The 15225-nt window shown below is 40.8% G+C and overlaps 1 protein-coding gene across 1 annotated transcript in view; it reads right to left on the reverse strand.

Annotated features, from left to right (window-relative positions):
* ARHGEF10 (Rho guanine nucleotide exchange factor 10) overlaps window positions 1–15225 on the reverse strand; it is a 96306-nt gene that overhangs the window by 65442 nt on the left and 15639 nt on the right. Inside the window, exons 9-15 of the mRNA XM_086625353.1 lie at window positions 13985–14148; window positions 10256–10372; window positions 8914–9028; window positions 6925–7037; window positions 3032–3109; window positions 2628–2807; window positions 1308–1424 (exon numbers count right to left, since the gene is read on the reverse strand). Coding sequence (XP_086481479.1) covers window positions 1308–1424; window positions 2628–2807; window positions 3032–3109; window positions 6925–7037; window positions 8914–9028; window positions 10256–10372; window positions 13985–14148 — 884 coding nt within the window. The remainder of the gene's footprint in view (window positions 1–1307; window positions 1425–2627; window positions 2808–3031; window positions 3110–6924; window positions 7038–8913; window positions 9029–10255; window positions 10373–13984; window positions 14149–15225) is intronic.

The following is a 15225-nucleotide window of genomic DNA, read 5'->3' on the forward strand; positions in this document are numbered from 1 at the left end:
GCCAGAATCACAGCTGACCCAAAATATGGAGAGGAGAGGAAACACTCAACATTAAAAACAAAGCAAACTCAAACAATATTAAACTGATGTTGTGCTTAAATTGCTATTTATTGCTACAACTGTCGGCTTCATGAAAATTTGTTTCCATGCTTATCTCCACAAACAATTTTTTTGCCCAAACAGCAGCAGTGAAGATTCTGGTCTTCATTGCCAATGGGCAAACAAAAAAAAAAGAAAAGTACAGAAACGTCTTCTGTCCTCAGCATTTGGTTGTGAGCCCCCAGCTCTGAGCAGCACTGTGCTGGCACTGACAAGCAGTGAGAAGAGGTGAAAGTTATGCCTCTATTGGAACAACGGGCTTTCAACGGTGTGAGAGGTATGAAATGACTATACACTCACTAGAGAGTTCTAGAATATAATCCTGTGTAGTGCTGGCCACATGCCAAAAAGTTGTTAGCTAATTTTAACATCTGAAGACAGTCTAGGAATCAGTCTCCATGATACCCTCCTCTAGGGTAAGCTAAGAGCTTCACTATTTGATTTGCCCAGGGCACTCAATTTCAGTGTTTGGTGGACCACTGCAACAGGCCTGACAGGGTGACAGCTCTGAGAAGCACAGCTCAATCCAGGACTCTCAGGCAAGAGGACAAGCAGAGCTTCCAGGCTCTCAGCAGTGTCACAGCCTAAAAGGCTTGCAATGGATTTTGTGTACTCTCTGTAAGGTATCATTCCTAGGGATTCACAGCACTCCTACTGCAGGTACCAGGTTTTCAATGCACATTATCAGAAGCATCACATTCATCAGGGTAGTGTGCATTCCACATAAAAATTTTCCATTTCAAACTCAAATTGGAAACATGATTTTCAAATCACTAGGAAATTGTTGTGGAATGGAATTCTACTTACATTACTCTGCACAATACAATAAATAAGTAAGAAGTAAAATAAAACCCAAATAAGAAGAGGCCTCAGATGATGAACTGTTATTTGAATCTCACCTGCTATGAAAGAATACCAGTGTTTTGCCTAGTACAGACATGCAAGCACCCATAAACTGATCTGAACAACAACAAAACCACTCTGCACTTCAAAATACATCCTAGATCTAACATCATGTTATTATTCTGTAAATACAGTAGAAGTGAATTCTCTGGGATTTTTGTGCCAAACCCATATAACACAAAGCCAAAGTCCTTAAAACAGTCACGTAATATACAGTATCAGCAGTCAAATTTCATCCTAACTTATAATTTATACTGTTTTATTTATACCATATGCCCAGCTGTTTTAAGATTGAATAAACTCACCTTTAAGAAATCTAAAAAGGCAGGTTTGGTGGCACATGTTTTCTTCAGAATCGCTACTGCTGTACTGAAGTTGTTTACATATTCGCTGTACGCATCCAATACCATAGATTTAGAAAACTGAAAACATAAAAGGGTAAACCTTAACTATAAATACAAAAGAACCCTGAAATCACAACTATCTAAACCTCTGGCCCTGCTCAGAGCTAAGGGCTTTGTCTGGCCTAGTGCTGGATCTACAGAAATACTGGTGATGCCCAAAATAAAATTTCTGTAGAAAACAGGTTGGAAACCTAAAGATGTAACGGCTGTGAATTACAAAATGCAAATTTACAGAAACAGTTTTATCTTGGCTATGACACTAGGGCAGAGCCTGAGGACTACGGGCAATCAAAGGGTATCCGTTGAGATTCAAAGCGGCTGCTGTGATCCCCTGATCATCTCACGGCTGCCTATGTTCCAGATCTGGTGAACCAGCGAAGACCCAGGGCCTTCATGCCCCATCTTCTGCTGATACGGGTTTACCAGGAAAGCAGACAATTGTGTGGCCTGCAAACAGCCATGTAAAGGGTAAGATCGCTGCCCATTACCTCCTTAGTAATTTTATCCCTCTCTTCTGCAGCTCTGGTCTCGTTAATGCTATCTAACTCCCTTCAGTCAAAACAAGACAGGTTTGCTTTAAACAGCAAATCTTTAGTAGCCGTTTCATTTTGACTGAAATGGGGCCAAAGCAACAAAACAAAGTATTCAAACCAGCAGGTAGGCAGCCTTTTCCATCCACACACTCACGGTGGGAAAAACGTCTATCAACCAAGGTCACTTCTTATATTCTCTAATTTAAAGCAGTGGCTAATTCAGTCCTTTGGATGGATGCCCATTAAGGGTGGGATAGTGTTACACAAATACTCTTTACCTGTGTCCCAGGCTCAGTTCAAATCCAAGAATTCAGGACATCACCTACTGTGTTTTTTTCTGCTCCAAACAAACATACTATGTATGACTACCTACTTTTTAAGACATGTTGAACCTCAGTCTCACCTTAATTTTAGTGGGTCAGTGAATCTCTATCTCCTCAGATACCTAAATGTCTGAAAGCTTGATGAAAGCCTGAAAATTTTGCCCACAATCCTTTCACATCTGCCAACCAAACTGAAGACGTGTTGGTGTCAGTTTCCTTACCAGGATGGTACATACATACTCTGACAGCTGCCATAGGCATTGGAGAATACGGAAATAAAGTAGGCAAGTTAGACAGAGAGATATGGAGATGGAATAACAAGCCCAAAATAAAAACAGATTATCTGTTCAGATGCATTTGCTTACTGAAGCAACAAAGACATCACCAATCATTTCAACAGAGTCCCACTCAGATACACGACTCGCCAGCGCAATCTGAAACATTGAATGGCACTGAAGAATTTCCTTAATTCGATAAAAGACCATTTTGAGTTTTCTTTCACTCAATAACTTTGGTTCCATATCTGAAAGGGGCTTCTCATATTGCTGCGGGGAAAAAAAGATATACATAAATAGATTTAAGCAAACAAAAAAATGGGTCTTTACAAGCAGAAAAAAAAACAACTTATGCAACAGTATACACGCACAAAATCTCTAAACATTTGGCATGAAGCATCTGTAGCAAAATCTGTGAGTCATACTACAGATTCTTCAAGGATTTGACTATTTTTTAAATTTCCAAATTATAAAATACAAATATATTGAGGTACCTCCAGGATTCTTTTGAGAGCATCCACGTAATTCTTCTCACTGTCAACTACAGAGCCCAAAATATACCTTCTCACAACCTGTTAAGAAAGAAAGTTTTGTCTGAAGCTCTAATCAGGTAATACGTTCATCATAGTTGGGAATGCTGATGATAAAATTATCACATTAATAAAACACAAGAAATACAAAATTCAATTTCAATACTGGAATGGCAATAAAATAATATTGTAACTCTTCAAAAGTAATTAAATGTACTATTACTCTAAAACTAATTATTTATTTTAAAGAACGCAACAGTTATGGTATCTATATCTAGAATCTTTGGTGACTGTTGCAATTCCAAGCTTTACTTTCAAAACTTGTCTTTTAATTTTAGAATTTAGGCATTAATACAAATAATAATAGGTATAGACAACGTTGGCTACTTCAGTGAATTGCAGCAAGAAAATTGGTAACCAGTTTTCAAAATCAGTCTTCAAGATGAATTTTCTTTTTTTCTATGTTTTATAAATTTGTTAGGAGTAACCCAAAGGACAAATAAGCAAACATTAATTGCGTTTTTAAGGTAAGGCCACTCAGAAAGCCTCTGAGTAAGTCAGCTCTTTTTCAGGCATTACTATGCACAAGTGAAAACCCTGTCTCATCTATATTCATACCAATTGACAGAGTTGTAAGAGCTTCAGGAAGCACTACCATATTTCATGTTTACAAACTGCAGGCTATTTATCACACCTCCTTCTCCACCTCCTGCTTCCGCAATTCAGCTGAAACGCACATTGTATGCATGTGCGGGTGACATGACAGAAAGGACTGGGGAACCTATTTGGCTTAAGATTTCAATTTCTTACTGTTATTGATTAGATTTCTTGCTGGTTTTAAGGATTTGTTTTCACCCAAATCCATTTCCTGATCCAGCTCATCCCAGGGCTTTCAAAAGCAGGACTCAGGGAGATGGCAGCACAAGGGCAGGATCAAACCACCCCCCACAACTACAAGAGAAGGTAAAACCGCTTCTTTTGCTATTTTAAACCAGCCTAAATGACCACAAAACTCAAACCTTGGACTTACTTCTCTCTGCTCCTCATCTCCACGGCCTCCTGCCTCCTCCCTCACAGCTGCCTTTAATTCTTCACACTTGTATTTTGCATTCTTATGTTAAGTGGAGGTTACGTAAGGATTCTTTCAAGTACTGGCATTTCAAAGGAAGACTTCAAAATTATCTGAGGCCTTGCTTAAAGATACATATGGTAAAATTAGTTGTGTCTAATTTGTGCTTGGAACGGATTTAGCCGTGTCTGATTTAGTATAACGTATCAGCTGCTCTGGTAAAGGATACTAACTCTACTCTTAGTCACAGTTCATTCTTCTGAAAAGAATAAACATCTGTAGAAAATGGTTTTTTTTTTCAGGCTCTGTAATACACAAAATTGATACTTAATAGCACCTACAGGTTACTGCAACAGATATGCACAACTTATGAGAGGCTTGCGTGCAAGCCTTACGTTTATATCCGCGTTTTTGCGAGAAAAGTACGAACTACTGTGCTAGTAGCACACAAACACGAACAACTCGCCCTAAGAACTCAGGTCCCAGCATTAAACGAAGCAAAAGCTATCATGACTGAGACCCAAGGCGAGACACGGCATTTCAGCAGGCACCGGGAAAAACCGAAGCTATCGTGCCACCTGCTGTTTAACACAAGCACATCCATCCATCACGCCAGCTCGCTCGGGGCTGAGCAGTCCAGGCTGGAAGGAACTTCTGGCCGTCATCCCTCCAGCTGGGATGCCCAGGGCTGTCGGGCAGTCTGCCGGCCCCCGGCCTCTGCCATGGCACGGGGTCACTCTGCCCCAGAGCCAGGATCTGTGCTGGCCTCTGCTGAGCTGGCTGTGTTTTTCTGTCAACCTCAGCAGCCCCACTCTCCCACACATGGCCTGCTGCACCCCTGCGATTTGGTATCATCCCCAAATGTGCACCTCAGCTGGTATCTGGATTGTTACTGTAGGCATTAAACACCATGGGCGCAATATCCTCTCCTGAGGGACACCACTAACACTGGCCACCTGCTGGACTTTGCACCATGAGCTACAACCTCCCGAGCATGGTGTCCTCACCTGTTTTCCACCCACCTTCTAGTCCACCCGTACAAATCCTATCTTATCTACGCAGGTACAAGGGCACTTGACGGGAGTGCCCTGGGAGCCCTGCGAAAGCCGAGGTGAATGACACCCTCTGCTCTCCTCTCTCCACAAGTCATCTCAAAGGCACTCAGGCAGGTCAGCCACAAATGGTCCATCTATGCTGACTGTCCCCAATCACCCTCCTGTCCTTCAGAACCCAGAAATAGCTGCCAGAAGCATTTGCTCTATCACTTTCACAGGGAATGAGGTGAGGGCAGGCTGGATCGTTCTTGCTCTTCTTGACGACAAGAGCATGACATTTACCTTTTTGCAGTCTTCTGGCCACTGTGATCTTAGACAACAGAGAAAGGCCTTACCATCAGCACCCTTAAATCCATCCCACATGGTCCCATGGACACCTGTATGTCCAACTGGCCTTAGTATCCCCTAGCTGCAGGTAACACTTCACTTCCAGCAGGACCTGCCTCTAGGCTCAGGGGCTTGGGAGGCCTGAGGACAAAATCTCACCAGTAAAAGCTGAGGCAAAGGTGGCTGCGAGTACCTCGGTCTTCTCAGTGCCCTTTTCCACCAGGTTCCTGCTCCATCAAGCAGCAGATCCATATTTTTCTTAGCCTTCCTTTTGCTGCCAATATACGTATAAGAAACCTTTCACTGTTGCCCTTCACACCTCACCAGTTCCAGCTGAGCTTTGACTGTCCTAACTCCACTCCTGCCCACTTGGGCAGCTTCTCCTGGGTCAATAAGCAACATATATCATGACCTACACAACAATTACCAGTTTGCTCCAAATTAAGAGCACTATTTTTCCAAAAGAGAGCATATTTATTTTTAATTCCCAACAACAAAAAAACAAACAAAAAAACCCAACAAACCAACCAGTGAAACTTTCAAATCTCTATTTGGAAAAGGAAAACACAGAATTCAGACTGATGCTGAGATCTTACATTATAATGAAATCTTATTGGTAGCTGCATTGTTGCAAGATTAGCACTTCACCCTGCTAAACACATTAGAAAAATACACCTCACCAAGCAAACCAAAAACCCATACCACTCTCCTCAGCTGCCCCTTAATTATTTTTTTTTGCTTATTTTCTGAAGGTACTGACCAACTCATGACTTGATGCCACAAGAAGCTAAAAACTCTCATATACTTATTACTTGTCATAATACTACAGTAACATGAACCCACAGGACTTATTTTCAGCAGAAATGTCTAACCAATGCTGATTTCAGTGTTTTTTGAAGTGGTTTCCACAGTGACTATAGAGTTTGAGGTGGAGAACAGCAAAATACACTCTTCTGTAGACTTGACTTTATTGGGGACAAGCTTTTTTAATGTCAGGAGAAACCTTAAGATTCAGAGAGTATACAGGATATTCCGTACATTTGAAACGGAAATGCTGGAGCACCTGGAGCAATGTCTTCTGACTCAATAAAAATGTTTAAACTCTTTTCTTTTTCACTCAAAACCATCACATTTAGTTTAAGTGTTCAGGCAGTGAAAAAATATAATCAGATAATTTTATAATGAATAACAGCATTTTGCATCTCTGGCTGAATTCAGGACTGATGCATCTACATGCACACATACCAATTTTCAAAAAAACTACTTATTCAGTTCTGAATTTGATGTCCACTTAATTTACGTTAAACACCGGTATGTTTGAAGAGCAAGGCACCTGAAAGACATTGATGTAAAGGAAAAGGGGGAGGAAAAGGAGGCAGAAGACCATATTTCCAAAAGCCTACTACCTGCTGCTGTGATAATCCTTCAGGCATAGGAGTCATAATTGCCTCTGTATGCATACAGTCCACATCAATAAATAAATTTAGCTCTTCTTCTTCCAGACATGATGATCTATGATCTGCAAATAATTGAACAACCAAATTGTCAACTTTTACAACATGTATATTGAAAGGAAAAAAAAAAAAGCCGCAAAGATCCAATTATCCAAGCACAGTAACTACACAGCAGTCTTATTTTCATTTACCAAACAAAAGAAACTTCCTAGCACTTCTGTATCACCTGTGAAATCACATAAGTACCACCACTAATAGGCGCTGTAATACAGAACATCTTTCAAAGGTATCTCAAAATCCTCAAAAACACAGCAGGCGACAGCCTATGCATCTTTTGCTTGACTTCTACTCCCTCTTCACAGCCAGGAGAACAGGGCTGTCCAGAGCACGAGACATGACAACTAAAGTTAAAGTACTGCAGCTCCAGGGCCAGCAGTTTTGAAATAAATGACCTTTTGGAAGAAATTAAACGCACCTATAATACGATTCAGCTTAAAAAATTCCATACACCCTTCCATAACTGAACTAAAATAAATAGCCAAGCGTACCGAAATGTTTGATTTCATCAGAAAACAGAGTAGGAGATTCTGCATTGCTCCCTACATACTAATTTTCGGCAAAAAAGCACTACCAAAGTGCAGTGACAGGTGGCAGTACGCAGTCAGCCAAACAAGCAGACACCAGCAAAAGAGATCAAGAAAGAACAGTATGAGAAACTGTGTCATAGAACTAAAAGGGAAGTAAGGGAAGCAGATCTGCTGGCTGGGAGGAATTCATGAGTTTGATAAATTTGTCACCAGCTTCCTGCTGATTTGATAAGTAGCTGAGGGATTAAACCATCCACAGATCTCCCCTGTCTGCTACCTAACCTCTAGAAATGTGTGGAGGAATGCCCAGTACACTGTAACACTGCCCTGCTGAAGCAGATCATTTTCTCCTGTGCAACAGCAAGAAGCTGAGGAAACATTTTTGATCACTGAAGTCTGTGCAACTAACTTTCTATTTTCCGTCTGTCAATTAGGTAAGTTCAGAAGCAGAGGCCATGACAGGGAGGTAAGATGTGCCTTACAGATAAGATGCAGCTTTCTGTTATCTTGTTCACTGAAAATGTCTTGTTCCAGTCTTGTGGTTTTAGCTTCCTAAAATTGCAGCTTTATAAACTCTGAAGTTACAACCATTCAATTAGTTGGGCAGGAACTTGAGCAGAAAGACATACTACCTCTCAGACTTATCCCAAAGAATAAATAGGTTTGTATTCAGTTACTACCCTCTGCCTCTTGCAAAAATTAACTGTGGACCGGTGCTGCTGAGGCTTGTGGCAGAGGACAGATGTTTGTTCTTAACTAGTGAAAGAACACAAATATTTTTAGCTTTTTGATTGTAGGCCACTTTCTGTTTTCCCAGTTCACACTCAGCTTTCATCACAGCTTCATCACCAAACTGTGATAAAGCAGAACAGTGTCCTCCTCTACTTCTACTCTTAAGCACAGAAAGCATTTTTTATCCCTTGGCCATGAGAAGCTTTATAAATAGTCAACTATTACTCCACTGAAAACCACGTCATATCAGCAGACTTCCCTGACATTCAAGAGTTACCTGATGGAGGGAACGGGACAGACTAACATGATTTCCATACTCACATACACCAATACCTAGATAGTATCTATGATAGTGTTTGGTGGCATTTGTTGCTGTTAAGTGGACTCTTCTCTGTGGTCCTCAGGTTTCTCAGGTCACTCAGGTTCTTGCCCTAAACCTAAAACTACTCAAGACACATTGACGATACTGTCATCTGAACTGTATATTATACTACACTTTACTGATAGAAAGCTGATTTCATGCATTCAGTACTCAGCTCCCAATATAAACACCTGCTAGGCCATTCACTTCCTTTCTCGGAAATGACTAGAGAGTAACAAACACAGTATAATTGGCACATACCTTGAGAAATAAAAGATTTTGTTCTAATGAAAGAACGACCCTTTTTCACAGCTGCTTTTGTCTTTTCGAGCCCATCTTTGGTACCTTCTTTAGCAGCTCTCATAAGCTTTTGCATCTGTAAGATAAAAAATACAGTCTACGTGTTCAGTGAATAATAGGAACATGTTTGAGCATACCACGCAGAATACTTTCGATCAAAATATCTTTAAAAAAAACCCAACACTGTCAAGTAGTTTAGGCTACAAATATAGCCCAAAGTCAAAGGAATATATAGTCACAGATCCATCAAAGCTCAGATTTGAGCACCTGTACTTTTTCTTAATAAAATCATACCTGGAGAAAGGGACTTACTTCACGTCAACATTGTATGCAAGCCTAAAATAGCAGAGATGCTTAAGAACATTTCTGCATCAAACATCTGAACTCAAAATAGTCTAAAACGCTCAGCTTTAAATTATGTAACAAAAAAAATACTACAAACAGGTCATTAATGGCCGGGGTTCCTGTCCATCTTCCAGTGTCCCACTAACTCTGTCAAAGTATTTCCAAGCTAAAGATAATCCTCTAGACTCAGTTCTATACTCGCTACATTCTTAAATAAACAGTTTTGCAGAAAATGTTACAATTAATAATTTCATTAATTGAAAAAAGTTGTTTTAATTAAAAATTGCATAATTTTATAGTACACTACTAGAGCAAAAAGAAACTTCATGAAAAAAATAAGAATTAAGTGTTTTGCTAGCAAATGTTTATTAAAAAACTGCTTTGTACTTTTGCTTTCCTAAAATGCCACCATGGCAAAAAATCACTACTACTGCCAGAGCTGTGCTGACATCATCAGCGACATCAGAAAACAAACAGAGATGTCTTGCTGCAATGAGGCAATTTCTCGATTTGAGCCAAAGCTTTTAGTAAAAACGTAGCCTTTTCATGCTGGCTTTGTTCAGAACGGAGAGCACCGAGATTGTGACTCCTGCAATCTGATCCTGCGTGGCTGGAGAGCCAGGGCCAGGGTGGCCCTGCAGAGCTCACCTAGGTCTGAGAGAGAAGTCAGGGCTGTGCACCTGGCTCACACTCTGGGATAAAGGCACTGGTCAGTAGGGAAGGACAATGCCCCATCTCATCTTCTGAAACTGTTACCATTAAAAAAAAGTCATGAGAAAAGCTCCTTGAAAAAGTACTTTTAAGAAAAACTGCATAACAATCCAGCACATTTAGAACTCATTTCATACAAACTATTTCCTGCTTTTTCAAGTTATTAGTAAAAGAAAAAGACAACATTGTCTGTGTTGGAAAAAGCAATCATTCAAGCAAAGCTAGTTACAAAAATCAACTACACTACCTTCAGCTCATGTTTTTGCTTTAGTTGCTGAATCTCTACTGCTCCCACAGTGTTTGCCATCAAATCTTTCATCTTTTTTTCATAATGCTCCTTTAAACGCGTTAGGTCATGAGAAAGCTACAGTGTACAAAAAGACACAATCTTTTCAAAAAGCCTGCAGTGCAAACTTAATGCTAAAGTACTCGCGTATATCATGTGTATTGCTTGGTCTGCCTACTGATAAACAGACAACTGAGGGAAAATTATCATTTAGGGAAGCTCTGACCGTCACAATAGACTCACTGTGGCACATCACTGTACTTTCTGAAACTCAGGCAGGCACCTTTGCGCTACGCTGGCAAATATGTAAAGAGAGGGACAAAGTCGCTCAGTCTAAGCTACCTGCATATTAATTATGTCGTGCACATCTCTTACGAACCATACGGAAATGATGCATCAACTTTACGCATTAGCATCGTTCAGTGGAACACATACTCTAGTGAGTTTATTTCTGACTATCCTTCAGAATGGTCAATCAAAAGAATTTTTGAAGGCTGAAGAACCTGCAGAGGTTGTTGGCACCGGAGAAGATGAAGATTGACAGTGCCAGTGAGTTGGGCAAGGAGACACTAAGAGGGGAGGATGCACAGTCTTGTAGTTCTCGAGTGCATGGGAATCACAAAGTGCATGTTTTTCCTCAGCTCTCTCACAGCCTCATTGTATGACTGTTGTGTAACCATCTCGTACATGAATGTATCCGTTTGCAAGGTAAGGATGATATACCAGAGAAATGCTCTGGAATAATAATTAACATTTGCTAAAGATTTTGAGAAAGTCAGATGAAAGAGGTTAAACTGTAACTAGAAAAAAAAAAGAAAGTATTTGGTGTGTCCTATAATATAAGTCTAATGGAAAAACCCTCAGCTTGATGTCAACGGAGTTATTTGGCAAGAGATGAAAGCATCAGGAAATAGAAGGCCTACTGAGTTGAAAACAAAGGGACAGGTCCATCATTTAGCTCCACTAGGCTGGGTCAGGATGCGATTACCTCCAACACGATGATTCTGGCATTACAGCAATATAATTAAGAACAGCATCTGGTTCACAGACTAGAAATATTTAATAGCAAAAAAACCATCCCATCTTACAATAAATAAATAAATAATCAAAAGTCGTAATAAAAAAGTTTGAGGGAAGTCATACCAGCATTTACAATTAAAAATCCTACCTCCATCCTTCTCATATTTTTCAACGAACAGAAAAAAAATAAACAAGGCAAGTCCCTTCCAGGCTCCGAAAGACTATAGAAAGAGATGTGGTGGGAGAATACTGTAACATCCATCACAAGACCTGAGGAGAAGTGAGAGTGCAAGGAATGGATACAGAGAATAGGTATAAAGCGAAGTGGTTTCTCAGTGATCATAGTTTCCCATTTTCCTCATCCTCTGTCAAATCTATTCTCTAGTTTTCTGACTTAGAATCATAGAATGGTTAGGGTTGGAAGGGACCTTAAAGATCATCTAGTTCCAACCCCCCTGCCATGGGAAGGGAAACCCTCCACTACACCAGGTTGACCAAAGCCTCATCCAACCTGGCTTTGAACACTGCCAAGGATGGGGCATCCACAACTTCGCTGGGCAACCTGTTCCAGTGCCTCACCACCCTCTGAGTGAAAAATTTCTTCCTTAGATCTAATCAAAATCTGCCTCTTTCAGTTTAAAGCCATTGCCCCTTGTCCTATCACTATATAACCTTGTAAAAAGTCCCTCTCCAGCTTTCTTGTAGGTCCCCTTTAAGTACTGGAAGGCTGCTGTAAGATCACTCCAGAGCCTCCTCTTCTCCAGGCTGAACAGCCCCAACTCTCTCAGTCTGTCTTCATAGCAGAGGTGCTCCAGCCCTCGGATCATCTTTGTGGCCCTCCTCTGGACTCGCTTCAACAGCTCCATGTCCTTCTTGTGTTGGGGACTCAGAGTTGAATGCAGTATTCCAGACTTCTCCACCTCCCAGTAACCCATCCAGCTGCAGCAGTCCCTCTGACTTCTTCATCCACCAACTAACATGTTCCTAGGCTCCTCATCCCCATCCTCACAAGGCAATCCTCAAAACTTTTTGTCACAGGCCTGGAACAGCCAGCTGCCGGGCAGGACCCTGCAGCATGCCTCTCTCCTCCCACCACTCCTTGGTCTCTTGCTCAGAGACACTGTGCCTGATCCTGGCACCATCACTCAACCCACTGCCAACAGTTTCCTGTGACAGATCAAACTATACTCATAAGCATTTAAAAAAATAGCTTTAAACCTTGCTCTGTGCACATGTGTAAATAGATTCCTACTACTATGGCCAAGGCAGAAGCTACAGGTAATAGGAAAAGGTTAAAAAGAAAAAGAAGAAACTAGCAGCCATGTTAAGACTTACAGAGTCACATGTAAAGTTATTTCCCAGTCTCTTTCAAAGGCATTAAAAAACCAAACCAAACTCAGTTTTCTTCAGTCTAGTTAAACTCCCCAGAAAGAAACAGCTGCAATAGCTTAAACTTGTTCTACTCAGGACAAAACCAAAACAAAACCAGAAGATGAGCTCACAGCTTACAAAGTGCTGATTTGGATGGGCTCGAGCCTTGCAGTTAATTGTTCACTCCCTCATTTCCAAAGGGTGAGCAGCAAAGGTGGAGGTGGGGAGGAGAGCAGATAATGTGTACTGGAGGGAAACACAGACAGTGAGAAGCTTTTACTCTCCTTAAGGTAAGAAACTTGCAAAACAAAGATCACGGTCCATGGATGAACACCCTGGCCGCTACCCCTACATCCCCCAGCCACAGGGTGCTGGAGCAGCCAGCAGCGCAGCTGTGAAGCGGCTCCTGGGTGTCTATCCCCAGCCAGCACACTACCAGGGGCTCTGAGGACTTTGCAGTGTCTCCAGACACTGAGCCCAGCCCTGCCTGTCCCATCCCCATTCTCCAAGCGCTCACAGCAGAGAAGGGGCTCCAGGCAAGACTTCCCTCTCACAGAAAGGGTACGAGGGCAGAAGGAGAGAGTACAGGACTCCAAGGCTCTTCCCGATGTGCAGCCAGAAAGATGCAGCAAGAGCAGGCACCCATGCCGGCAGCGCCTTCCTGCCTCCCACAGCACAGATGTAGCCAAAGATACTAGACCAGAGATGTGTCACAGATGCATCATTTTGATCACAAGACCTCTCTTCTCTCCTTAATAAATGGTACAGACTTCTTTTTCATCACAAAAACCTTTATTTTCAGTGGTTTTTTTAAGCTCAGTCACCTTCAAACTACCGAAGTGGTATATATCTAAGACAGAAAGGTAAGGAACACTGGCAAACTGTTTCATGACTTTTAAGCACCTGAAGGATCCCAAAACTTCATATCTTGTCAGGCTTACCCCCATTTGTTCTTCACATTATTTTCCATGCTCATTTACCACTTACACTAATCCAGCAGCTGCAAAAGAAGAAAAGGTGAGGAACCGCCAACAAGTAAAAATTATTTCATTTTTAATTTCAGTATTATCCAATTTGAGTTTTTTCTTTTTCTAAGAAACTTCTGTTTAATATTTTCATCTTTTCTTTTCCCAATTACATTTTGTTATGGACTGCCACTTCACATTGATTCACGTCTCCTTTAAAAAGATGCTGTTGGCATTTGAAACTGGATTGAGGAGAAGGGAAATACGGGTGATAAAGGCAAGTGTTGGAAATCAGGGTAACCTCAACGACTGAGCAGCACTGTGGGGTACATACATGTCTCTTGTGGTTGCCTCGCAAAAAGGAGCTGGGAATTCCATTTTTACACTCAGAATCACTCTGCTCTTCATAGCTTTCAAACTCACTTGAACTCCACCCATATTCCAGTGAGCTGTTTCCACCATCATCACCATTTTCAACATCATCATAAATCATTTCCTCTGCAAGAATTAAACCAAAATATAAAAAAGGCACCATTGAAATTTGTTTGTTGAAACACCAAAAAAAGTTGTGCAGGATGTACTATAAAAAACTATACAGACTTTTGTATGCACATTTTTAAATGTGAATTAAATCCAATATTCAAACAGCCAAAAGAGGTTGTCTTTGTTGAAAGAGAGTACTAAAAGAGGACAGTGCTATGGGCACACACCACGATCCTTTTAAAAACATGCCCTACTCAAACTACACTGTTTTGTCCAAATCCCATAACACGTTTCAGAAGAAATTCAAAGTTCCAACTGTAGCTGTGAACATACGTCTACACTGAGAAGCATCCTTCCATTTGCAAGCTTGCCATTTGTCCCTAGGAACATCTTCATGATCAGCTCAAATGACAAACGCTAAAGAATCAAACGAAAATGTCACTAACTCCAAGCAGAACAGATCAGACCAAAGTAGCAAGGAACATGTTATACTATGATACTTTACAACTTGTCATTCTTGCAACTCCACCAGCCACTAGAAGCTTCCCATATCTGCAGGTTACCTTGCCCATAATCTAGTCTAAGATCTTGAAGTATTAACCTTTTCAAGAGACAGAAAGCTGTATTGCAAAGGCTGACCAAAGTATCACCTGTTAAAGACACGGGTCTTCTCAAGTATGACAAACTGACTCAAAACAAAATGGAAAATTTTTAGTGCCAATTACTTGCCAGGAAACAGGCATGCACTCTACATGTAGCGTCATTTCTCATTACAAGTAGAGAAGCGTGGAGACTTCTGCCAGGGATCCCTACTGTCAGAGGTTATAATGCTTCATTTAAAACTGTCTCATATTAAATTCAGTAAACAGAAGCTGTGTTTTCCTTTTAACACTGAAGTTTTATTTAAATTGAGAAAAAAATACATACTTGAAAGAAAAGCTGACGTACCTCACATATCTATCGAAACCTTGGATTCTGTGATTTAAAAAACTACATTTTGATGAATAATAAAATTTTAATAATAACTAACTAAATTCTTTAGAATTAATACAGAGGAACCTCCTCTAATTTGGAAGAATCAAGTTTAACAAT

The sequence above is a fragment of the Tauraco erythrolophus genome, chromosome 2 (assembly GCF_009769465.1).
Source record: "Tauraco erythrolophus isolate bTauEry1 chromosome 2, bTauEry1.pri, whole genome shotgun sequence".
In the NCBI taxonomy this organism is placed as follows: domain Eukaryota; kingdom Metazoa; phylum Chordata; class Aves; order Musophagiformes; family Musophagidae; genus Tauraco; species Tauraco erythrolophus.